A 27,151-nucleotide genomic window follows, 5' to 3' on the forward strand; every position below is an offset into this window, starting at 1 on the left:
TGAAGTCTCTCAGCCCCACTCACCTCACAGAGTGTTTGTTGTGGGGGAGGAAGGGAAAGGAGATTGTTAGCCGCTTTGAGATTCCTGAAGGGGAGTGAAAGGCGGGATATCAAATCCAAACTACTCCTCCTCCTCTTCTTCTTCTTCTTCTTCTTCTTCTTCTTCTTCTTCTTCTTCTTCTTCGCTTCATACGCTCCTTGGGTGTTTCTGTCTGGCTGGAATGTGCCCTTGAACTCTGGGGTTCTCATCCTCTTGGCTCTCAGCTCCACCCACCCCTGGGGAAACTGCTCTTTAACGCTCAATTGGTGCAAATTGCGATTCGGGTTTTCTCCAGATAGATGTTTCCTTTGAAGAGTGGGCTTTCCCCAGGAAAGGAGTAAGGCAAGAGGGAAACCTAGAAAGCTTTTGAGTAGCAGGTGGCTCCCAGCTAATTAAGAAGATTACCTTGTGAAGATGGTACAGTCTCGCCTGGGCTCCTTGCAGCATCTGAAGGAGTTGTACCCCCTCCCTTCTTCTGCTAATTGCGTTCCATTTTCTCTTGCAAATAAATGGCCCAACAGCCCCTTCAGAATAGCCGGAAGTGGTTGCCATTGAAGGGGAGGGTCATTTTCACCTGTGGCAGCAAATGAGCTTTGCTCATAGGGTCTATGAGTTGGGATTGTACCTGGGAGGAAGAAGAGTTTGGATTTGATATCCCGCTTTATCACTACCCGAAGGAGTCTCAAAGCGGCTGACATTCTCCTTTCCCTCCCCCCCCCCATCCACAACAAACACTTTGTGAGGTGAGTGGGGCTGAGAGACTTCAGAGAAGTGGGACTAGCCCAAGGTCACCCAGCAGCTGCATGTGGAGGAGCGGAGACGCGAACGAGTCCACCGCTCTTAACCACTACACCACACTGGAGATGAAGAATGACCCTGGGGCTCAATTCCTTCCTCCCCCTTCTCTCACTTTGGGGCAGAAGTGAACAAGCAAACCAAAACATCTCACCTTTGTATGGTCTCCCATGATCTTGTGAGACCGGCATCCCTTTAAAGAGACCCCCTTTTTTCTAATAATCAGTAGATTCCTTCTGTGCAACTCCTCACCTGTGTTTGGGTAGGGCTATGATGGAACCACTATTGAATTGCAGAGGACAGTGGTCCCTGAATCATCTCTTCATTAATTTTCATATAGGATGCATGTTCCATTCATTCAGTGTAGTTAGTTCTCTTCCCTTCCCCTTCTACCATTTCCAGAAACGTCTCCAAAGAGCCTCTCTGCCTCTCAAGGCACTTGTTTTCCATATCACAGCAGATCATTTTTGGAGTTGTGAGTCACCACCATGACTATTGCAGAAGCTTTCAAAAGTTTGGCATTTCAGTTTGAAATGTAGTCAAATAAATGGAAGCAATAACTCCCACAGAATTTCCAATTCTGAAATCTGCAGCCTTTCTCCTTCTCCTGTTGACGGATGATATGGCTGTTGATATAATTTAGTTTGTTACCGTCATATGGTATAGCTTGCCTTGTGGATAACACGGTTACCACTTACCACAACAGTAAAACATATAATTCCAAATATAGTGAATGTATTTCTGGGAGATTGGGGGGGGGGCTTCTAAATTACAGACTTAAACTGGTTTAAACAGCCACTCCCTTTCCCAAGAAAATATTGGGCATGTATTTATGTGATGGAGGACTAGGGATCTCTAGGAAGAAATTCTTGCCCAAGCTGCAGTTCCCAGGGTTCTTCCGTGAAAGCCATGGCAGCTAAACTGATATAAAACCTATATATGTCTTGTTAATGCAGATACGAGAGTTGGATGTTGAATGTAGGGACTGAGAAGCAGTCTCTGCATGGAACTTCCCAAAACACCAGGTTCCAAGTCACATTGCATTGTGCCCCCTGATATCCTTACAACTGGGTAGGCTATTTTGAACGCATTTCTTTGTCTTTGTTCAGAATATTGAAGCAAGGCTCGCCCAAGTGACGAACGAACTGAAGTCACGCGAGGATCTCTTGAATATGGTCGAGCTGGAGTGCCAGCAGCTGCGCAACGAAGTCGCCAAAATGGAAGAGTATAAAAATAACGAAGAAAGCCGCATGAAGTAGGTATTTTAAATACAGGTCTCCCCTGCGTGAATTGGTGCATGTTGACGTGAGAGTGAGTGCCTCTGGGTGGTGATAGCAAACATTACACCTGCTCAGAGCAGAGACACTGAAATGGATAAACCGGTCCATTCGTTTTATCGGATTCATCAGCCAGTGGTCTGACTCAATATAAGTTCGCTACACTTGCCAAAAAATAGTGACGTACATAGCAATGTACACTGTTCCTGTTATAAATATAGGCACGGTACGGTGGGAAGTACAAAAAGGGACGCGAGTGGCGCTGTGGGTTAAACCACAGAGCCTAGGACTTGCCGATCAGAAGGTCGGTGGTTCAAATCCCCGCGACGGGGTGAACTCCCGTTGCTTGGTCCCTGCTCCTGCCAACCTAGCAGTTCAAAGTGCAAGTAAATAAATAGGTATCACTCCAGCGGGAAGGTAAACGGCGTTTCCGTGTGCTGCTCTGGTTAGCCAGAAGCGGCTTAGTCATGCTGGCCACATTACCCGGAAGCTGTACACCGGCTCCCTTGGCCAATAAAGCAAGATGAGCGCCACAACCCCAGAGTCGGCCACGACTGGACCTAATGGTCAGGGGTCCCTTTACCTTTACAGTGGGAAGTTCTCCTGCACATGCCGTGTTGAATTGGATGGGCAACCACACTGGATGGATTTGGGGTGCCCCCCAAACACAAATGAATGGGAAGACCAGGATAATTTTGTCCCCTTTTTCTCTTTGGGTTCTTACTTATAAAAGAAACAAGCAATTTGCTTTTAATAAACTTTCAAATATAGGAGGGAAAGCTGTCATCAAGAGAGTCCTGAACACTCTTTTTTTTTGCAGCTTGATCGATAGGGATGGGCAGTTTAATAGATGTATTTTGTGACACCTTTTGTTTGATAGCATGCGCGACGGTGGCTCATCGGAGGGGTCTGGCATTATGCAGATAACTGGGAACCTCGAGCACTCGGCCTCGAAATAATGAGCTTCAGAACTGCGTTGTTTAAGGTTGCTTTTTGTGTTCACATCAGGGCACCTGACAGTGGGATGCCAGTACGGGCATTTTACTACATTTAAAGGGCAGGAGCTGAATGCTTGTTATTTCTTCCTCGTGGCCAAATGCCTAGGGAGCCTAAGGTTACAAGCCAGAGCCATTATTGGGGATCCACACTGATTGAACCCCTGTTAGAGCTCATGACCCAGCAAGGGGCCTGTTGCCAACACCTGGAGAGCCTAGCTGCTGCTGCTGCTGCTGCTGCTACTCTTTGTCCTTAATGTTGCTGCCATTTTGCCTGCCCTCTGAATAAACAACCAGCAATGGAGCAAGGAGAAGGTGTGGGAGCCAGGTGCTTCTCTCTGCCTCTGGGCGATGCTGCAGTTTGGGCCACCTAAGACGCGGGTGGCGCTGTGGGTTAAACGCTTGCCGATCAGAAGGTTGGCGGTTTGAATCCCCGCGACGGGGTGAGCTCCCATTGCTCGGTCCCTGCTCCTGCCAGCCTAGGAGTTCGAAAACACACCAGTGCAAGTAGATAAATAGGTAACACTCCAACGGGAAGGTAAACGGCTTTTCCGTGCGCTGCTCTGGTTCGCCAGAAGCGGCTTAGTCATGCTGGCCACATGACCCGGAAGCTGTACGCCAGCTCCCTCGGCCAATAAAGCGAGATGAGCGCCGCAGCTCCAGAGTCGGCCACGACTGGACCTAATGGTCAGGGGTCCCTTTACCTTTACCTTTAAGAGAGAGAAAGCAAAGGAGGAGTGGCTTTTGAAAGTAGTGGGCTATGCAGAAATGGCAAAAAGCGGACAGCAAAATTAAGAAATCAAAATAAGGAACTTTTTATAGAAGAATGGGGAGGCCTTTCATGGACTACTTTAAAAAAACAACAACATGACAGCGGGCAGGAGTCGAGATAAAAGCAGAAGACGAAAAATGGCAAAATCATTGTGACAGAAGCTGTTTGTAATAGATAAAACTATATCACAGTAGAAAAGGTTTGAGTAAAAATGCTGCGGAGGTGAGGGTGGGCAGTAAGCTTATGTAATACTGTAATTATTTGATTTGAAGGTTATTGTGAAAATATTTGAAAAAAATTATATATATGTGTTTGTATATATATATTTGACAATTTTTTCACCCTCTCAGCACACTGCTATTTACTAAAAACAGTTTGGGAATGACTGCCTCAGGCAAAGAGACTTGTGTAGTATCATACAAACATAATGTAATGTGTTTCATATAATAAAACAATAATTTTGGGTTGGTTTGTTTTTTAAGAAGGGGAAACTGGACTTGTAATAGATTTCTTTCTTTCTTTCTTTCTTTCTTTCTTTCTTTCTTTCTTTCTTTCTTTCTAGACTTCATTCAGCTTATGCACAATGCATCAAGGACCTGGAAGTCAAAAAAGCTCAGATACTTGCCTTGGAACAGCAGCAGGAAAATCAGCAGAAAGAGCTGAACCAGGTACGTTCTGATCTTGTTCCGTGGGTCACAATTAAGGAAAAACTATGATCCAGGCTGTAGAAGGGCATTGGCGCATGAGAAAGAAGCTTTCTGGGCTAACTGTGGGTCTCAGATCTCTCTTCTCCAGATTAATGCACGTGTTCTAAGTGTATTCCCAATGTGCCGTCAGTGTTATCAGCATCCAGTCACTGCTCTTAAAGCTGGAAGTGGAATAACAACTCTACTTCCAGACTTTTACACACTTCTTTTGCTCACTGGGCAGTCCGCCTTTCTCAAGCCCCGAGTGTTTTGCAGGGGTTGGGGTAATTTTCATTGGGATTGTGGTGTGGGAGAGAAGCACTCCCAGTTATGATTACTGCCCCACTCCATCCTTGCTGTGGTTTAAGGAAGGCGGTGCAGAATATAAAGGCGATGCTGTTGGGAAAGGGAAGAGAGGGATGCCAACCAACCAAACAGAGGGATAAAACGGACTCCTAAAGAGGTGAGAGACGGAATTGGCTTCAGCAGGCAATAATCTGCCAGAAAAGCTATCGAACAGCTGCACAGCGGGCTGTCTGCACTTGGGGCGACTGCATAGCTGTCGCTTTTGTGTTTAAAAAAAAGCAAAAAGCAAGAAAGTTGGATTTTCCGAGCTCTGAGAAAGGAAGGAAGCTGAACAGGTAAAATATGGGCAGGGTATGTCTTAAGGGACACGGGTGACACTGTGGGTTAAACCACAGAGCCTAGGGCTTGCCGATCAGAAGGTCGGCAGTTCGAATCCCCGCGACGGGGTGAGCTCCCGTTCCTCGGTCCCTGCTCCTGCCAACCTAGCAGTTCGAAAGCACGTCAAAGTGCAAGTAGATAAATAGGTACCACTCCGGTGGGAAGGTAAACGGCGTTTCCATGCGCTGTTCTGGTTCGCTAGAAGTGGCTTAGTCATGCTGGCCACATGACCCGGAAGCTGTACGCCGGCTCCCTCAGCCAATAAAGCGAGATGAGCGCTGCCACCCCAGAGTCGGTCACGACTGGACCTAATGGTCAGGGGTCCCTTTACCTTTATGTCTTGATCAGAACATCACGCAGATGTAAAAAAGGGAAGTGGTCAAAGTTTGGCTATTCTGCAGTAAATGGAAAGTGTGGATGCAGCCGGAATTGGTGCTTCTCAGACTGCCTCTTCTTAGAGAATTGTAGAGCTGGAAGTGGCCCAGAGGATAGCCTTTTAATGCAGGAATATGCAGTTGTCCTATACGGGGGTTGAACCTGCAACCTTGGTGTCATCAGCATCGACTGAGCTATCCATTCACTTGCCTTACATGCCGCAGATAATTTTGCAGCCTGTTCGAGGTCACGCTGTCAAGTCCCACTGAATGCCAACCAGGCCTGTTGGTCTCTGCCCATGTGGATTACATAATAATAATAATAATAATTTATTATTTATAACCCGCCCATCTGGCTGGGTTTCCCCAGCCACTCTGGGCGGCTTCCAACCAAATATTAAAAACAATACAGCGTCAGACATTAAAAACTTCCCTAAACAGGGCCACCTTCAGTTGTCTTTTAAAAGTAAAATAGTTGTTTATTGCGTTGACATCTGCTGGGAGGGCATTCCACAGGGCAGGGGCCATTACCGAGAAGGCCCTCTGCCTGGTTCCCTGTAATCTCACTTGTCGCAGCGAGGGAACCGCCAGAAGGCCCTCGGCGCTGGACCTCAGTGTCCGGGCTGGAAGATGGGGGTGGAGACGCTCCTTCAGGTATACTGGACCAAGGCCGTTTAGGGCTTTAAAGGTCAGCACCAACACTTTGAATTGTGCTCGGAAACATACTGGGAACCAATCTTTCAGGACTGGTGTTATGTGGTCTCGGCGGCCACTCCCAGACAACAGTCTAGCTGCTGCATTCTGGATTAATTGCAGTCCGAGTCACCTTCAAAGGTAGCCCCACGTAGAGCGCATTGCAGTAGTCCAAGCGGGAGATAACCAGAGCATGCACCACTCTGGCAAGACAGTCCACAGGCAGGTAAGGTCTCAGCCTATGTACCAGATGGAGCTGGTAAACAGCTGCCCTGGATACAGATTTGACCTGTGCCTCCATGGACAGCTGTGAGTACAAAATGACTCCCAGGCTGCACACCTGGTCCTTCAGGGGCACAGTTACCCCATTCAGGACCAGGGAGTCCTCCACACCAGCCCGCCCCCTGTCCCCCAATAACAGTACTTCTGTCTGGAGTTGTAATCCAAACATCTGGAGGGCACAAGTGAGCAGAAGCTGCCTGGGGAACTGGGGGGGGGGGGGCTTTTAAATATTGCAGCATTTAAGAGCGTTGATTTCACTTACACCCGCCTCCTAAAGCCATCAGTTTTTAAGGCGAGAGACATCCTTGGTTCTTAGCGACTTTGAAACGCATCTCCAGCGTGTATGAAGCATGTGCCCAGTACCCCTTAATATTGCCAGAGGGGCAAATTGCATGTAAGAGTGCAATGAAAATCAATGGCAATTCATAAGGAAACAGAATACAACTGAACGTTGCTTGATTGGCCCTTTTTATATTGGCATCCAGAAGGGCTGTATTGTTCTAAGAAACAGGAGGATTTATTGGCATCTCGCTATTTCTTATTGGCAGAAAACTTATGAAAACCCACAAGCTTCTTTATACTCTCGGGGGAGAGCGAAGCGGTACAGGAAATGTGACCTTCAAAGCTAATAGCATAGAACAACCCATTAAATAACACTAGTGGCAAGCTTATTTTCTCTGAGAGTGGGGCTTTTTCTTCTTTTTTTGTAACACTATGTCAGCATAGCCTTTATTTATTTTTATCATGTTTTCTCTTTTGTGAGCTGCTAAAAGTTATTTCTGGTAGTACCTGGTACTTTAACTATTGACTTTCCTTGCTTAGAGGGGGAACAGTAGTCTCCAGTTACTACGTGCAACCTGCTTTTAAAGCTGATATAAGTAGTTTCTAACCATTTAGCCCTTTTGGAAAATTCCTTTGCCTCTCCGGATTCTCCTTGGAGAAAATTTGGGGGTAGGCCCTGGGCTTCTGGGCTTGCTATCCCAAACTCCTTCCCACTCCCTTCACCTCAGGGATAAGAGAATACCTTGAATTGCAAGGTGAAGGATGTCCTGTGTCTGAGTTTTCTCCGTAAATAAGAGTGTAGAAGGGAATCGACCTACAACTGCTTGCCTGGCGCTCACTCTCCAGGGTACGAATTGGTCAACATCACGTCCAAACAGTGTAACATTACACTTTGTGACATCAACAGCATTGACGGAACATACTCTGAGCATTTGCTTGCTGATGCAGATATCCTTCTGTTTTCGCGAATGCCAAAAATGGCATTTTGCAATTCTGCTCAGAACTGAACAGAACAGAACAAGTCGCGTTTGCTGTGTGGTGATCACAGTAAAGTGAAGGACCAACAAGGCAATATATGCAGCTTGATAGCCCACCAACCACTTTCATCCTATGAATGTTTTAAAACAGTGGTAGGCAGGGAGCAAAATGGGGACCTCCCTGCCTCCATGCCTCTTGGAAATCTCCCCAGGTTGCATGCTGTTTCAAATTCTGAATGTTTTTGACTGGCTGGGATGTGTCCTTGACCTCTGAAAATGACTCTTGTTCATCTGGGTGGCAGATAAAGAGGAATGTGTTAGAAACTAGCCTCCACCACCTCCTCCTCCTCCTCCTCCTCCTCCTCCTCCTCCTCCTCCTCCTCCTCCTTCTTTGGCAATCACTCGTAGCCGAGTAAGATTGTCTTCCATAAACACGGCTTTAACAAAGTGACTGTGGAGGCCAATTCCGGACCCACACGTCCTTCCACAGTGGGGACATAGGTTCCCGGGCGGGAGTTGGTCACTGTGTGGATTTGCCAAGCGTGCCTTCCCCTTAGCATGTTTCTCCCTTGCGCCCTGAGTTCGAGTGTCTTCAAAGCCCATGACACCTTTGGTAAAGGCTGTTCTCCAACTGGAGTGCTCGCAGGCCAGTGTTTATACTACATTTTTAAAGATTTGCCTTGAGACAGTCTTTAAACCTCTGTTGTTGACCACCAGCATTACGCTTTCCATTTTTAAGTTTGGAATAGAGTAGAGTCGAAGACGGTAATCAGGCATCGGCACAACATGACCAGTCCAACGAAGTTGATGTTGAAGAATCATTGCTTCGACACTGGTTTGCTTCATCCAGTACACTGATATTAGTTTGCATGTCTTCCCAAGTGATGTGTAAGTTTTTTTGGAGACATCGTTGATGGAATCTTTCGAGAAGTTGGAGGTGGCGTTTGTAAGTGGTCCATGTTTCACAAGCATACAGTAAGGTTGGTAGTACAATAGCTTTGTAAACAAGCATTTTGGTTTCCCTGCGAACGTCCCAGTCCTCAAACACTCTGCACTTCAATCGGGAGAAAGCCGCACTCGCAGAGCTCAAGCAATGCTGGATTTTGGCATCAATGTTGACCCTTGTGGAAAGATAACTGCCTAGGCAGGAGAAGTGATTGACATTTTCCAATGTTACACCATTGAGTTGGATTTATGGCGCTGCAGAGGGGCTATTTTGTACTTGTTGGTGCAGCACTTTGGTTTTTTGAATGTTGAGTGACAAGCCAAGCTTTTCGTAAGCTTCTGCGAAGATATTTAGGATGTACTAGCCTATTGTACAAAGGTAAAAATTTAGGTTCATCGCATTTTCTGTGATTCAGACATTTGCGGTTTTTATGAATATTTATTTGTGTGGCTGAAACCATTACAGAACAAACAAACAGGATACATAACTGGGATAGCTCAGTCAGTACAGCATGAGACTCTTAATCTCAAGGTCGTGAGTTCGAGCCCCACATTGAGCAATAGATTCCTGCATTGTAAGGGGTTGGACTAGATGGTTCTCGTTGTCCCTTCCAACTCTAAAGTTCTATGGTTCTATGAAAATAAAATGCACAACACAGTTATTAAAACCAGGCATTCTGTCAAATAGAAGTTTGCTTCCCTGGATAATTTAACTTGCATTTTCATTTTATATTTATATCATAATGGCCACTGGCTACAAACAATGATACAACTTGACCGCATCTGTTGCTCCACCCACTTTTGCCTCTGGCCACGCCCCCCTGCCATGTGGCCCCAAGAAGGTTGTATAGAAGGAAATGTGGCCCCTGGTCTGGAAAAGGTTCCCCGCCACTATTATAAAATACCAGAGGTTGGACTGCCGGGTACATTAACATTGGTGGGTAAATTTTCTTTCACTTGACTTCCTTTCAGCAGGGGTGCCAACTTGAAAAAAATACTGTGGGGGCCCAGGTAAGCCCCGCCCCGCAAAATCGATCACATGACACAGTATACACACCCCATTTGAATGGGAATGCCAGTCAACTTTGTGGGGGCCCGGCCTCCTCAAATATTTTATTGTGGGGGCCGAAGCCCCCATGAGTTGGCTCCTATGATTCTTGGCATGTAGCGTTTAAGCAAGAGAGGAGGTGGAAAGTGTAAACTCTAAACTGAAACACAGAGAAGCTAGTCTGAATCGTAAGCCTTTCTAAATCTCTGCGCTATCGCTAACACGGCTGGTAGGGCTGCTGTGTTGGAAACGGAGAACCCCAAAAGTTGGTGGTATGTGGAAAAAAACGATGCTATCTGCAATGCCAGCGCTCATTCTTCCCTATTTGCTGCAGATAAGGGACCGCCTTTATCAGGAAGAACAGTCCCATCGCTCTGAGGTGGAAAGAATGAGGACGGAAATCTCTGACCTGACAGAAGAGCTTCATCAGAAGGAGATTACTATAGCAACTATCATGGAGAAAGCTGCTCTACTGGAAAGGCAGTTACAAACTGAGTTAGAGATAAAAGAGAAAATGTTAGGGAAACAACAGGTATGCAAACAGAATAAAAAGCAGCGGAGGTCATTTGGTCCTTACGGAGATTAGCACCTATTGACGTTTAAGGAAGCGATTGCCTCATAGAATATGGGCAGGGAGTGGCGGTGGGGGGGGGGGGAGGGACAAGACTACAGCAGGAAATAAGACCATTTGACATAACGCTAATCTTACACTTATCATACAGAACCAAGCATTCTGGGGTTTATACTCCTAGCATACACATGAACATCTTTCCAATGTTCCTGCTCATGTCTCTTCCCTATAACCTGCAGTTTCTTAGCAGTATTTGCTGATCTGCATTACTTTTCTGAATTTCTTGTTAGGATTATTTGGGTGTGGCACCCATGGGCGTAGCCAGGATTTTTGTTACGGGGGGCGGAGGGCAGCCAAAGTTGTTGAGATTTTTTAAGGAAATCCAAGTTGTCAAGCTTTTCTTGGAAATTCACGGTTAAAAATACCCCATAAAGAAGGCGTTGTGGGGATCAGGCTTCTGCTGGGGGCTAGGGGAGAACCTCAGATAATTGAGTACTTTTAATGCTTTTCAAAAATAGTTGTGGATTCTATGCCCATGATGACACCTGTAGACCTTGCAGTTCAAATTGTGCTAATAAGCAATTCACAGCACTGTGGTTCTTCCTGCACCACCAGAAATTGCAAGGGGAGTCGCGGTTACATGCTTAAAGTAAAATCTCTGTGTTAGCATCACCAAATTGACCTCCCCTGAGTGCAAGCCTGGGCAGTGTGTATGAAGGCATATATGAATGAATTTATTAATACGGTCACAGACCAGCTTCAACACACACAATATCACAGATCATAAAAAATATCAGAAATACAAGGGACAATATGCAATAACAAGGATTTAAATATAAAAATTAAAAATTAATTGTTAGTGTGCCCCCTGTAATTAACATTTAGGGGATTGGACATTATGGGATACCACTTGCTTCCTGCGATTGATTGCAGACGCACAGAATTTAGCTACATTTAATGTAGTCTTGGGCTTCTTGTCCTCTAGCAGTAGTTTTAGACTATGGTATTCCGATTCTTTCCTAGACTTTTGCAAAACAGGTGTAATAAAAGTCAAACGTATATCCTCATAAAGACGACAACATAATAGTACATGTGAAGCAGTTTCAACTTCCAACGAGCCACAAGGACAGACCCGTGCTGTGTATGGTTTACCCTCAAATCTATATGAAGGCATATAGATATATACGTGTGTGTGTGTGTGTGTGTGTGTGTGTGTGTGTGTGTGAACATTTAATTGTGCGGTTCCCCACCTGTGCTCTGAAGTGCTGCTTTTGACACATATTTGCCTTCCTAACCATATGTCAGAACTATTTCAGCATAGTGCGATCCCACCTTGCAGGACCATGTGTGTGAATAACATAAAACCATGTGAGCAGGGTCAGTCCCATGCCCTGCAGCCTAAGACCACACCATGCTGAAGTGTTTGTGTCTGAGTGTAGTGTACCTGAATCAGCTTTCAAAGAGAGGGTGGGGAAATCAAGGGCATATAACACACCAAGCAACTGTTAAATCACATTGTTTATATTTATAATCTGGGCAGGCCGCTTTAGGAAGTAACAGCAGAATGGCCACTGATCTTGTCTATCAAAACTTGCTTTTATTTTCCATTCCGCCCACAGGAAATCACTCGCACAGTGTCTAAGCTTGAGGATATTACATGAATTTTTTTACACTTGATAGTTTTTATGCTGATTACTTCTTGTCTTTTTGGAAAACACAGAGCCTCTTGATATTGAAACAAGAATTTAGTTTGTTGGAATGCTGCACTCCAGAGTGGTGTGTTTAATTAACAAATCTGAGCCGTTCAAGGCCTCCATTTAAAGTTTTTGAAACGTCTGCTAAACTTCCCGACCCCCTTTGCAAATTGTTGTTGTTTAGTCGTTTAGTCGTGTCCGACTCTTCGTGACCCCATGGACCAGAGCACACCAGGCACTCCTGTCTTCCACTGCCTCCCGCAGTTTGGTCAAACTCATGTTGGTCGCTTTGAGAACACTGTCCAACCATCTTGACCTCTGTCGTCCCCTTCTCCTTGTGCCCTCCATCTTTCCCAACATCAGGGTCTTTTCCAGGGAGTCTTCTCTTCTCATGAGGTGGCCAAAGTATTGGAGCCTCAGCTTCAGGATCTGTCCTTCCAGTGAGCACTCAGGGCTGATTTCCTTCAGAATGGAGAGGTTTGGTCTTCTTGCAGTCCATGGGACTCTCAAGAGTCTCCTCCTGCAGTGAATCATCTGCAAATAGAATCATATAATTTTGTATGATGATTATGATTAGTAGTAATAACAAAAACAAAATTGCTTAATTCAATTTCTTATGCACTACTGGCACATCCTCTAGACCAGGGGTCAGCAACCTAAGGCCCATGAGCCAGAAGCAGCCCACAGAGGTCATTTGACCGGCCCACAAGCCGCCCCTGAACCAAGCCAGCCGCTCAAATGCTGTGCTAAACCAGTGCAGCGCGGCACGGGGACTTGCTTCCGCGCACCAGAAATTGCATCTGCACAGACGCAGGCACTGGAAATCGCATCTGTGCACACGCAGGCACCAAAAATCACGGGCGGGCGTACAATCCGGCCCACAGAGGGATCTCCACGGGACTGATCCGGTCCAGGCAAGATAAACCTTGCTGACCCCTGTTCTAGACAACTTAGAGTAAAATGTTTAAAAAACTATCCAGCATGAAAGAGCCATTATTTGATAAAAACAGTGGAACAAGACAAACAACTAAGCCCAAGTTATCCCCATCCAAATAGGAACTTAACTGGGGTATCAACTTCAGCTGGTAAAAGACACTCCATGATATATTGATGATATATTGGATGTAGCTGATGGGAAATGGAGTCCAGCAATATATGGAGGGCCACAGCTTCTACCTCTCTGATAAATCAAGGGGGTAATATGGAAATATACCCTTGCCTCCACCATCAAGTGCTTTTCAACCTGGAAAAGAAATGCAGACTCAAAATATTATATTTGTCCTTAACAGCCAGTAATATCGCTTTGGAGACCCCGCTGGCATTCATCTCTCCCTTTTTTTTTATCTGCCATTCAATAAAAGCCCCAGTGATCAGATAAACCTGCAAAGATGTTTTATCTGAAGAACTGTTTTTGTTAAGGAATGCAAAAACCCACAAGCCTATTACGAGAGAGACTTCAGGTCTGAAGTAAATGGGATGGAGGCTGAAATCCTAAACATGCTTTCTAAACTCTAGAGAGCGAGTTCCATCAAGCTCCAACTTCTGAATAAACATTCTTAGGATTGTGCTGTAAATCAGCTTATAGTCAAGTATTCCAGTTTAAGTGTATGGTGAATTAGGCTGTTTATACGAAGTGCTTGAAGTTCAGATCCAGCATTTTCCTGCAGTTGAATGATAATGGAGTGTTTGAGAGCAGAATTCGAGCTTTTCCCCTAACTCCCACTGAGGTGTGAAGAGTTCATTGCATTACAAAATAAATATATATGTGTCTGTGTGTCCCTTGCATATTTTATATCCCTTCCTTTGAAAAACCGTCTCCCCTTGCATTTCTTAGTGTCACTGCAAATCTATGATTTAACTTTGTAGAAGCTAAGCAAATTAACCATTTTGTAAAATTCCCATTGCTTTTTAATGGAAGAGGAAAGTTTGTGTGTGAGAGTTTGCTCTGTTTTAATCAGTGGGATCATGTCTCCCGTTTCCTTAATAAACCGCCTCCAAAATATTTAACATGGCATTGGTTTTTTTAGTCAGCACTTTTAAGGCAATTTTTCTCATTGACACGAGGATATTGCAATTTTATACATAAAGATTTTGAAGGAATTATGTAGTTACAACTTCAGCATTTTTCTACAATTCTCCCTTTCTGGAAGCATAACTTGAGGGAGCGTTATAATGAAAATATTTACAACTCTGGCAGCTAAGGATGTCTTCAGTGCCTCTTTAAGACTTCTGAGGCAAGCAGTTCAAATGTGTTGAGTGATTTGAAAAAAAGAAAATGAAAACGCAGTTTGCAGGGTTCATTGAGCAATTGTAATATGGTGCTTTTTTGTGTTACACAGGCTATTATCCTTTCTACCCATTTGTCTTGTTTGCTATTTCTGGAGGCAGTTCTGTGAGGGTTATCATTTACAATAAATGCTGTATGATTACATATGGTAAATAAGCAGTGAAAATATTGCCCCGTGCCTGTTTCTTTGTTGAATTGTGTGAATTCAATTATGATGAAGTTGTAAACAAACTGATCTTTTTTATAAAAAAAAAAGAAACATAAAACAAAACAATTCCTTCAACAGATGATAGATTTGTCCAAGAAAGAACACGCGGCCTATTCCGATTCCATCGATAAGCTGGAGCGCCAGAGTCGAATGTTACGCAATGACCTTGCGAAATTGCCAAAGGACAAAGAAATGCCTTTGCGAGTGAACCCCATTATGTACTTTGGAAGAAATTGTGCCAAGCAGACGGCAGTAAAAGTGGAAGAGACAGAAGAGAGGTAGGTGCATGACTGTACACAAATAACTGCACTTTGTCTCTCCGTAGCTATTCTTTTTTCTTCTCTGACGTCTTCATGGCGAGTGAAGGGGAATTGCTCTGTGATTGACAAGGTGCCTTGCTGGCCAAACGGTCAACCTGGTCAATGCTCTCTTTCCAATAACAGCTAAACCAGGGGTCAGCAAACTTTTTCCGGAAGGGGCCACTCCACTGTCCCTCAGACCTTGTGGGGGGCCGGACTATATTTTGGGGAGGGGAAATGAACGAATTCCTATACCCCACAAATAACCCAGAGATGCATTTTAAATAAAAGCACACATTCTACTCATGTAAAAACACGCTGATTCCTGGACTGTCCGCGGGCCGGATTTAGAAGGCGATTGGGCCGGATCCGGCCCCCAGGCCTTAGTTTGCCTACCCATGAGCTAAACCATATGCCTCTAGCTTGCAAGCAGCGGTTTAGCATCAGCATCAGGAGCCTGGATCCTAGCATTTAAGACACAATTCTCCTTTGCAGCTGTAAAACTGAGGAGGGTGGGAAGGTGCTAGCCTTGCTAAGCACAGGGACTGTCAGGGACTTCAAGGAGGTGGGCACAGCATGCCCTAGGATACCGGAGGCAGACTTGGCATGTGTGTCACCTGCCTACACTTGGAGAATTTGTGAAAAATGGAAAGAAATGTCAGTCTCTCAACATTCCATGCCACACAGTTCTTAACAGGGTTTTGTACTGAATATTTTTGTGCTCTGCAATTAAGGAATGTTGCTTCAATATGTGATCACAGCGGAGAGACACTAACACGGACACAGGCGGAAGAATTTACTGTTGTCACTCAGTATGGAGGCATGGTGGTGGGAATTACCAGAGGTCAAGTTGATATTAAAGAAGAAGCTCAGTTGACATTTACTATTAGTAGTAATAATTTGGACTTTTCATGGGAAAAGGAAATGAATGATTTTGAGATGCTTTGATTTAAAGGAAATATTGCTTAACAGAAAGTAGAGATGATGTTCAGCCCAGTCACTGAGATTCAGCGCTGAGGGCCTTCTGGTGGTTCCCTCATTGTGAGAAGTGAGGTTACGGGAACCAGACAGAGGGCCTTCTTGGTAGTGGCGCCCGCCCTGTGGAACGCCCTCCCAACAGATGTCAAAGAGATAAATAATTACCTGACATTCAGAAGACATCTTAAGGCAGCCCTGTTCAGGGAAGTTTTAATATTTAATACTGTATTGTTTTTAACACTTGATTGGAAGCCGCCCAGAGTGGCTGGGGAAACTCAGCCAGATGGGCAGGGTATAAAAAATAAATTATTATTATTATTATTATTATTATTATTATTATTATTATTATTAGTCATTGTGGACTGAATGTCTTAAATGCCTTTTTCTTATAAAATGGAAAATCAGAAGTCCTTTTTATTTTTCTTTATTGTTCTTTTTCCCTTTCCTTTTTCTTCTCTTATTTCCTTTCTTCTTCCTGCTTATTCTCTATTCTCTTATCATGAAAAACTTTACTAAAAGATTCCAACATGCAAAAATATTATTGTGGCCTGCCGTCTTGTGCAGTTCTTCTTTGGAAATGGAAATGGAGAGTTGGGAAACAATTCTTTCATCAAGAGATAGGACATCTCAGGAGGAAAAGGGAGTCCCTCCACAATCTGTAGAATGCCTGTTACGGTGAGGTGTTATAATGAATGTCCAAGAGACTCATGGTTTATGTGTCTGTTTTCCATCCCTCCCTCATCCCCTCTGCTTTGGAGATGGCAGCGTATTGAAAGTGAGCTTGACCCCATTTGCTCTTCTCTAATGACACTTCAGGACACTGTAGTTTATTGGGAGGCTCTGTCTGACAGTGCATTTGCAATTATATCCGTTATAGTAGGGAGCAAGCCAGGGAAGCTGAGCACACTGCTATCCTTCATACGTTAACCAAGGGAGCAGGACATTCCACAACAGTCGGGGGACAATTATAATGTGATCGTAATGGGTTACATGACCTGAAAGAAAATGCATCTTTGATGGGATTGCTCAGCTCTAGACCTCTGCCAAGGAGAAACAGGGGCCTTGAGCGGCTCTCCGTTAATGGGTTTCTTTCAAGGCAGAAAAAGGGTGACATAAAAACACAAGAAGAGCCCAGCTGGATCAGAACAAGGACCCACCTCTAGACCATCATTCTAGTCTCACAGTGACCAAGCACACGGTGGTAGGAAGCTCACTGTTATGGCCTGGGAATCGGATTCAGAGGCTGAACCTGAGGAATCCCAGCCTGCACAGGAGTCCCCGCCTCCAGGACCAGCTGAGCCGGGGCTGGGGCTTGAACCTGAAGGGCCCTCACCTGTGCTGGATCCTCAGGTGCAGGCACCAGCTGAGTCTGCTCTGGCTCCGGAGGTGATGGAGGACCCACTGCCTGCAGGTGCTCCACTCTCAGCCCCATCAGGGGAAGGTGAGGTTGCCTCTGGGTCCAGTAACCCTCCAGCCTCTTCTGAGCTGCAGAGGCTCAGGGCAGAGAGGCAGAGGGAACTAAGTTCCCGCAGGAGGAGTGCTCACCTCCAGGCCAGGAGAGGCGAGTCATCTGTGGACCGGGACCGTCCTATGCCTCGGGGCAGATAAAAGCCAGCCAGCCCGGTCCCAGGTTGCGGGAGCAACATCGTTGGTAACCTGTTCCTGCCGGCACCCTGTCCTGCTCTTCTGCCAGAGTTCCTGACCACACCTGGCTCCTTGCCTTGGACCCCGCTTCAGCCTTGACGGACAGCCTCCATACCACACCCTCGACCTTGGACTGGACTCGGGCCACACCACACGGTAATCCCCCGGGACCAGCACACTCACAAGCAGCATGTGAGCACAATTGCCCTCTCCCAGTTGTTAAACTGAATACAACTACCCCATCAGCTGTTAAACAGAAACATACTGTCTCTGACGTCCAGTACCAAGATGAAGGTCTACCAAGCTTGCATGTCAAGCATGCTGCTTTATTGTAGTGAGTCATCAGCAACTTGCAACCTCCAGGAGGGACACCTCAATGCCTTCCGCTTGCGCCGCATCAGGAAGATTTTGGGCATCACATGGCAGGACAGAGTCTCAAAGATGCGCTCACATTCCCAGCATGTTCGCACTCCTGGCTCCGCGACGTCTTCACTGGCTTGGTCGGGTCCACAGAATGGAAGATGGCAGGATTCCCCAAGGATGGGGAGCTGGCTTCAGCCACCAGACCAATTATGGTGTTTCCAAGATGTCTGCAAATGCGATGTGAAGGCTGGCAACATCAACCGTGGGAATCCTTTGCAGATGACCGCAGTGCCTGGAGACAGTCAGGTTGTGCATCCGTAGCAGTGACCAGAGGTGGAATGACTGCTGGGAGGAGTGTAGAGAGAAGAAACCATGGTGCATCTGCAGCAGCACAGCCAGATACCTCCAGCTGCCCCAGCTGCAACAAAACATGTGTCTCCCGTATTGGTCTCTACAGCCACAGCAGGCGCTGAAACCTTCCAACAGTTTGACTTCAGCCCCAATGGCACACTCCATCATTTTCTCCCAAGCCAGTTGGATGCCGACAGCACTGTCTCTGAGGCTGGCGATCTTGATCCATAGCCATAGACAGCCTTGCCTTCCATTCATTTGCCTAATCTCATTTTCAAGCCATCCAAGTTGGTGGTCATCACTGGATCTTGTGATAGCCAATGCCATAGTTTACTGTATGAAGGCGAGCTGCTGCTTTTTCTGTCCTGGATCCTCCAAACTTTTGCTTCTTTGGATGACCCCAGATTCTAGCATTTTCTAACACGGTGCATATTTTTTTATTATGCCTCTGTTATGTATCCTCCCCTCTTACTTGCTTTTTCTCAAAACTAAAAAAGCCCAAACAAAATAAAAAAATTCCTTCCAGTAGCACCTTAGAGACCAACTAAGTTTGTTATTGGTATGAGCTTTCGTGTGCATGCACACTTCTTCAGATACCTGTGCATGCACACGAAAGCTCATACCAATAACAAACTTAGTTGGTCTCTAAGGCTCCATGATCACTGCAGATGGTGATAGCAGCCGCGAAATTAAAAGATGCCTGCTTCTTGGGAGAAAAGCAATGACAAACCTAGACAGCATCTTAAAAAGCAGAGACATCACCTTGCCAACAAAGGTCCGTGTAGTTAAAACTATGGTTTTCCCAGTAGTGATGTATGGAAGTGAGAGCTGGACCATAAAGAAGGCTGATCGCCGAAGAATTGATGCTCTTGAATTATGGTGCTGGAGGAGACTCTTGAGAGTCCCATGGACTGCAAGAAGATCAAACCTCTCCATCTTGAAGGAAATCAGCCCTGAGTGCTCACTGGAAGGACAGATCGTGAAGCTGAGGCTCCAGTACTTTGGCTACCTCATGAGAACAGAAGACTCCCTGGAAAAGACCCTGATGTTGGGAAAGATGGAGGGCACAAGGAGAAGGGGACAACAGAGGACGAGATGGTTGGATAGTGTTCTCGAAGCTACCAGCGTGAATTTGACCAAACTGCAGAGTGCAGTGGAAGACAGGAGTGCCTGGCGTGCTCTGGTCCATGGGGTCACGAAGAGTCAGACACGACTAAACGACTAAACAACAACAAAGGTGCTACTGGAAGGAATTTTTTTATTTTGTTTCGACTACAGCAAACCAACACGGCTACCTACCTGTAACTAAAAAAGCCCAGTTATAACTACCTTTTTTCCCCTCACAGGAGAATTGCTCTAGCCCTGTTTATGAAGCACTCATCCTGATGTATTTGCAGGGAGATTAGACAACGTTGGCTGCTTAATGAGCACTCGGGTCTGATTTTTTGGCGGAGGCTAGATGATTTCCAGAGCATTTTCTCATCACTTTCCTTATCACAAAAAAGGACTGATCTTTTGGCTATGCAAGGCATCCCAACTACAATTGCACAACCTGAACTTGCCAATGCGTGACTGAATCCCATCCGGAAACTGTGACAGACTGGAAGGACCCAGAGTAAATTCCATGGCAATCGCATCAGTACTGCCCTACACGCTATTATCAGTTTCACGGCTCCATCAGAATTGGAAACGTAATCTGTACAGCAGCTAGTTAATAATGGAAGCACACCGCTGAGGTCTAGCCATAGACTTGTAGATGAGTGAGACAATGGCATATATATTAACCGAGCTATGAAGCTTTTATGATAACTCCTGATGAAACACATGGGCGTGTGTGTTTTATTCCTATTAAATTGCCTTGAATTGTCTTAAACACCTGCTATTTCTTGCTTTTAGGCATCTTGCTAGGATTTCTTCGAAATAATAACCAATTTGCCTTACCTCTGCATTCTGCAAAGGTGGTGCAACAAGCTTCGCCCCTTGTAAACCTCAGAAGTCTGGTGTGGGAATTTATTTATTTTTATTTATCTGTGTAGCAATAATTTCTAACTGTTACTGAATTTCGCACAAGGCTCACATGGAAGCTTTCCTGATTCTGAAAACATTTAATGGAAAATCCTTTTCTTCTTCTTCTTCCACAATACAGCCATACCTTGGATCTCGAAAGACTTGCGAGTCAAACGTTTTGGGTCCCAAACGCTGCAAACCAAGAAGTGATTGTCCTGGTTTGCAAACATTATTTGGAACCCGAACGTCCGACACAGCTTCCGATTGGCTGCAGAAGCTTCTTGCAGCCAATTGGAAGCCACACCTTGGTTTCTGAACCGTTTTGGAAGTTGGATTCTGTTCGACTTCCAAGGTACGACTGTACTAATTTTCCATTTGTATATGGCAAAAACAGGGAGCATCTACCCATTGGGGAAAACTACCAACACTACAGGCACTAGAACCACAGTTGCAGGTCTTGGCTAATTGATAAAATGTGGGTAGTTGCTCCTCTATAGTTTTTTACCTCTATAGTTTTTCTTCTCTGTGTTCTGATTGGCCCACTGTCGGCTGCAGTGATGAACAAGAATGGGACAGATTTCAGCCTCTCTCACATCCTAAGCACATTACTTTCCTCATACAACCCTGGGAACTATAGTTTGTTCAGGATGCTGGGTATTGTAGCTCTGTGCAGGATAAATTACAGCTCTTGGGATTCTTTGGGGGAAGTTGCGTTCTTTATCCCAGCCTGGGATGAAGGAGATCAACTTTGTCTGGGATTTGTGAATCTTATTGAAGCTCAAGCTTTTTCTTAGTTCATTAAGGGTATTTCTTAAGAGATTACCTCAAAAAGAATATCGTATGCGTTATTGCAGATTCTCTAAAATTGAATTGCAAGATGAGAAAGAACAGATATTTTACGATCTCCTTAGTCTCATGTTGTGGGATAGCCAGCCTCATATAACCAACATGTCTAGTTAGTGCATGAAGGGGTTAATGCCATAGAGCAGGCTGTCCTGCCAGACCACTTGTAATCAAGCCTACTTTTGTATTAAGTCTACTTGAGATGCTCAGCGTGTGGAAAGGTTTGAGCTGGTTGTTCCCTGACTCTCTTGAGTTCCTATACCAATGATCTAGAAACTTACACCATTTTGTAACTAAGCTAAGTTCTACTGCCTGCACAACTTTTCGGAAGCACATGAACCTGACCTTTGAAGCGTTTGTAAGTAAGCCCATTTTTAACTTGCCAAACATGTTGCCTTTTCCTATGCTGGGAGAAGGTAGAAACTTTGGAAAGAAACTTTTTAAGGGGACCTTTTGGAACTCACTTGGAGGGGTACATATTTTAAAGGTCTAACAGCCAATACAGTGGTACCTCGGGTTAAGAACTTAATTCGTTCTGGAGGTCCGTTCTTAACCTGAAACTGTTCTTAACCTGAAGCACCACTTTAGCTAATGGGGCCGCCGCGCCGCCGGAGCACAATTTCTGTTCTCATCCTGAAGCAAAGTTCTTAACCCGAGGTACTATTTCTGGGTTAGTGGAGTCTGTAACCTGAAGCGTCTGTAACCTGAAGCGTACGTAACCTGAGGTACTACTGTATTTCTATGCTTTGCTTTGCTGCATGTCTTCTGGTTTTTTAATCTCTACTGGGGTCGTCCCAAACTTGGACCTTGGCATCCAGAAATTCTCTTTTCTATATTTTCCCCACCAAAACATATTGTATACTGCATCTGCTCTCAGAGCCATATATCTAAGGTTATCCAGCCCAGAACTATGTACAATATTTCAGAAGAGGTCTTTGGTGCTAAGTCAGGTGCTTCCAAATCTTAGAAATAGACATAACCTTTTGTGTCATAGCCACATAAACTTTTGGATGGGACGGTCCATCAGCAAAAGGATTTCCCCTAATGCAACAGAACTCCCACCGCCCTGCTTCTCAGCACTACTTTGGATACAACCTTTTGTAATATATTATCTTGATTCTCCCCCTTGCTTTTCATTTTACAAGCCACAGAGAATATGTTAATACTGTCTAATAAAAAAAAAAAATTAAGCGAGGGCCAGAGAAACCAGTGTGAGATGTAAACTGCTCAGCAGGAGATTATTTTAATAAGCATCTTGAACTACACCTGCCATCTATCATCTCTTTCTCTCCTGCCAGTTTCAGTTTTTTAAAGTTTCATTAAAAGTGTTTCAATGCTTTTTTGTGATTTTTAGTGCTCCCCATTGAGTCGACATGAAAAGCTGCAGCATTTCAGATGGTACTGAATAAATTAATATCACATTAAACTCATACGTGCCGTGAAAGAGCAGCGCAATATATAACAATATCCTGAGCTCAGTAGAAAGAAATAATTTGTAAATATATCTCTGGCTCGTTCATTTTTAGCCAGTCGCCCACTGAATTACCTTAAATGTTTCATAAATACTGACACACACAGTTTAAAAATAATCCTGAATTGCTCACTTAAAGCGAAAGAGGAAGGTATGAAATTTGGATAAGATGAAATATTTTAAATGGTAGGAAGAAGAGGAGAAATTCATTCTAGTTTGGCTTTTACGGCAGAGCTATTTGCTCTTTCCGAAACAATATGGAAACTGAAAGACAGCTGTGCATTGAAATTCACATTTCCCCTACATTTTGTAATGTAGTTCTCTAACCAAATAAGATGTAGAAAATTGTGCATATTATGGGAACGTGTGCATCAAAATGCATATATTTGTAAAGGCAACATATAAAAATGAATTATTTTAGGGGAAACTGCTTGCAAAAATGTTCATGTAAGGAAAAAATCACACTGATTTTTTTAAAATTAAAACAAAGGCAGAGGACCAAAATTTCACAGGGGAAGGAGTAAAAAGAAGAAGTAACTTGACTGCGATTCTGCGAGGTAGAAATATGTCAATATGTGAAATGCCTGAGAATTTGTACTGGGGCCATGTGAAACATGAGTGTTCATTGGACAGGCCCTGAGTCTGAGATGCACCAGAGAGATGGGCTCAGTTGAGGACCTGTAAACCCATAAAAACTTCCAGAGAGTGCTGATTTGGGGGGGGGGGGTATTGGTTTTGCAGTTTCCCCCAATAATCCATTTGAGCCTTGCTACCCTACAGATCTTCTGCTGCTGTCGAACTCCAGTGATTTCTCGCCTTCCAAAGTCGCTTGAATTCCTAGCACTCATTCCTTTCTTGCACAACACCCTCTCTGCCCATTGATGGGACTTGTCAGAGCAACGCAAATGGTTACTTGTCTTCCAAATCCAAGCTGAACCCCAGCTGAAATCTTACCAGAATTCCTTTACCTTTGCTTGAACATCCCATGGAACATCCCACCCGCACCTGGTCCTCAGAATTTGTGCAGCAAAACTGCCCTACCTCAAACATCTCCCAAGAAGAAGAAGAAGAAGAAGAAGAAGAAGAAGAAGAAGAGTTGGATTTGATATCCCGCTTTATCACTACCCGAAGGAGTCTCAAAGTGGCTTCAAAGAAGTGTGACTAGCCCAAGGTCACCCAGCAGCTGCATGTGGAGGAGCGGATATGTGAACCCGGTTCACCAGATTACGAGACTACCGCTCTTAACCACTACACCACACTGGCTCCCAAGAGGCTACTAATTCCTTTTCCTTTGCAAAATAGGGCCAGGCTGATTGGTAGACAGAAATGTATATGGTAAGATCACTTACCTGGATTGTGCAACACCATTCTCTGATCCGGGGGTAGCAAAATCTTAACAACTGGTTGTCAGAATGTGCAAGGCTTTCCTGTGGGGGCTATGGACCTCTTGGTTATTCCATAGACTATTGTGAGTTGCGTAAAGTTTCATTGGTTGACTTTGGGAGTGTGCTGTGATGAGAATAAGGTGCCACAACTGGGTTGTTGTTAGAGCACACAATCCAGACTTAATTGTTAAAACCACAGCAGGGATCGCTAGGCAAATACAGTGGTGCCCCGCAAGACGAATGCCTCGCAGGACGAAAAACCAGCTAGACGAAAGGGTTTTCCGTTTTTGAGTTGCTTCGCAAGACAATTTTCCCTATGGGCTTGCTTCACAAGACGAAAACGTCTTGCGAGTCTTGCAATTTTTTTCGCTCCCCCCCCCTTTTTCTAAGCCGCTAAGCCGCTAATAGCCTTTTAGCCGCTAAGCTGCTAAGCCTTTAATAGCCGCTAAACCGCTAATAGCGCTAATCCGCTAAGCCGCTAATAGGGTTGCTTCGCAAGGCGAAAAAACCGCTAGACAAAGAGACTCGCGGAACGGATTATTTTCGTCTTGCGAGGCACCACTGTAAGAATATGGGTTGATTTAATGCGGATGTCAAGTCCATATAGTTTATCTACAAATTGTGGTGCCTCAACATGAAAATTCATACATAGTTTTAAACATATGCCGGAAATCCTAGTATCTAGGTTCTGGTTTTGTAAATCAGGAAATGCTCCAATATTTTCCCCCAAAAGCCTCAGTTATATTATCAAGCATCAAACAGAAACAGACAAATCAAGCTATTGTTGCTAGCTTATTTTGACTCTAGGGTATATTTTATTTTATTGCGGACATAAACCATGTTTTTCTATTTTAATTTGCTGTTCTGTTTCCATGGCAATTATGCCAAGGAATGAAGGGTAAAAGGATATCTTTGAGATAGTAAAAATAGAAAACATGTGGTGAGGTTTTTTGGGGGAAATGAGTTGGTAATTGGCAATTTCCAGATGCCATGCTAATGTCTTTGTGCTGTTTATGTTTATGCGTCTTGGTAACATTTGCCCAGTGGAAAGCAAAAATAAAATAAAAATAAAAATTGAGTCAATGCTAGTAACTTCACAATTGTTTCCTTCAGTTTGTAGCTGTATAGAATCAGAAGTGTGTAATCTCCAAGAAAGCCTCAGTGGGAGATTTGCAGCAGGCATTACTGAAGGCTAACACTCACTAAGGAGGGGAAAGAAATTGAATTTGGTTCACATTTAAAGCCAAATCAAATGTGCATGTTCTTAAACAGTGTAAGAACCGAAGCACATCCATCCTTTGAAATTTGCACTTATCTGAATTTTACAATGCATCTCTCCAAACAGTGTTTACGATTGGGGGGGGGGGGGAATGTGCATTAAAAAATGAATAAGTGAAAATGACATGCAAAAAAAGTATTAGGAAAAATTGCCTTCAAAATGCATACCCAATTCAAAACTGAATACAAAAATATGTTTATTAGGATAAAATACTGAAGAATTTTCATAAGGATTTCTCTTCAAAAATTCACAAATTGCTGCAGGAATGTGGAGAACTGATTTTAAGACTGAAAAAAAGGAAAGCGGAGAGAACAGAAACTGACAGATCGAGCCCTACAACTTACTCGGCAGAAACTGATTAGAAATAACTTCAGAATAAACAGTAGAAAGTGTCTCTCCACTGAATAATTATTTTATTCATTCATTCATTCATTCATTCATTCATACCCTGCCCATCTGGCTGGGTTTCCTCAGCCACTCTGGGCGGCTTCCAACAGAAAATTAACGGCACAGTAAAATGTCAAACATTAAAAACTTCCCTAAACAGGGCTGCCTTCAGATGTCTTCTAAAAGTCAGATAGTTGTTTATTTCCTTGACATCTGATGGGAGGGCGTTCCACAGGGCAGGTGCCACTACCAAGAAGGCCCTCTGCCTGGTTCCCTGTAACCTCACTTCTCACAGTGAGGGAACCACCAGAAGGCCCTCGGTGTTTGACCTCAGTGTCTGGGCAGAACGATGGGGGTGGAGACGCTCCTTCAGGTATACTGGGCTAAGGCCATTTAGGGCTTTAAAGGTCAGCACCAACACTTTGAATTGTGCTCGGAAACGCAGTTAGGGCCAGATTAAGCATGATATTTGTTACAGGGGTGGGCAATGCATAGTGGTTTATTAACTCAAATGGAAGAACTTGGGGAATTGGACATGCAAAAGGCCTCAGGTTCAATCCCCAGTTAAAAGGCTCTCCAAGAGTTAGGCAAGGCGCCCTGGCGATTGTCAAAGGGGCATGCCAGCACAAAGGCCCCCCAGGCCCTTGCCTGTACTAGATTCCATGGGCCAATGGTCTGATTTAATACATCCGTACAATTTAAAATTGGCTGTGAATACTTTGGCCTTCCCATGGCATTTCCATTCAAATCTATGGTCAGCATCTTGCATATGGCATGAAAACGTTGGACTGCAAATTGTGTGAATATTCAGGGATGCAGGAGAGGATATATTGTCTGATAATAGCCTTTCCAACTTCTGTTAACAAGTTCACAATTTAGCAGAGTAACATTTACCCTTTCCAACTTGCAGCCGATGTGTTTGCTCAGGCTCGCTAAAGCCTCTATAATAACTGTTCTGGTATTTCCCCCTTATTCCCTCATAAAAGATAAGAAACGACACAGTCTTCTATAAAAGTATAAAAAGAGTTTACTCACATATCATTCTGTTCACAATAGGATCCCAGAAGGTTGACTTAGCTTAGAAAAGTAACATAGACCTAGAATCTATCTCATAAGAAGACAGTCCCTTTGTCCTCTCTTGGCTGGAGCCAAGAGAGCATCTTTGGCTAAGCAGATGTTGCTTCTTTGATGCATGTAGTCAAAGAGAGAGAGATGGCTGCCCTGCCCTGTGCTTTTGTCGTTACCTGCACAGGTGAGGCCACGCCCACCTCTAGTCACATGCAGAGGAAGTCTGTCCCAGCCCAGAAGGAAACAGGAAGTTTACCTGCTGGCTGGACAAACATTTCTACCCGTGTGTAAACATGTTCACTCTAGGAATGTTGTACTTGACTGCTCTTGTGTTTCACATCCCACACAAATTTAGCAAAAGTCAAGCCAAATTTCAAAGTTGAATGCTTCTTCTGCCCTCCAGCCCAAAAGGGGGCCTCACTCTGAGTTCTGTAAAGCCACGTTCCATGGGTCATTTTGTAAAAGAC

At 44.5% G+C, this 27,151-nt stretch overlaps 1 protein-coding gene across 3 annotated transcripts in view; it reads left to right on the forward strand.

Annotated features, from left to right (window-relative positions):
* The window catches only part of DEUP1 (deuterosome assembly protein 1), a 57,414-nt gene that overhangs the window by 24,676 nt on the left and 5,587 nt on the right, over window positions 1-27,151 (forward strand). For all 3 annotated transcript variants that reach the window (XM_077926993.1, XM_077926991.1, XM_077926992.1), the window contains 4 exons: window positions 1,944-2,089; window positions 4,441-4,546; window positions 10,184-10,381; window positions 14,688-14,887. In XM_077926993.1, the coding sequence (XP_077783119.1) occupies window positions 1,944-2,089; window positions 4,441-4,546; window positions 10,184-10,381; window positions 14,688-14,887 (650 nt within the window). The remainder of the gene's footprint in view (window positions 1-1,943; window positions 2,090-4,440; window positions 4,547-10,183; window positions 10,382-14,687; window positions 14,888-27,151) is intronic.

Source organism: Podarcis muralis, chromosome 4 (genome assembly GCF_964188315.1).
Source record: "Podarcis muralis chromosome 4, rPodMur119.hap1.1, whole genome shotgun sequence".
Lineage (NCBI taxonomy): Eukaryota > Metazoa > Chordata > Lepidosauria > Squamata > Lacertidae > Podarcis > Podarcis muralis.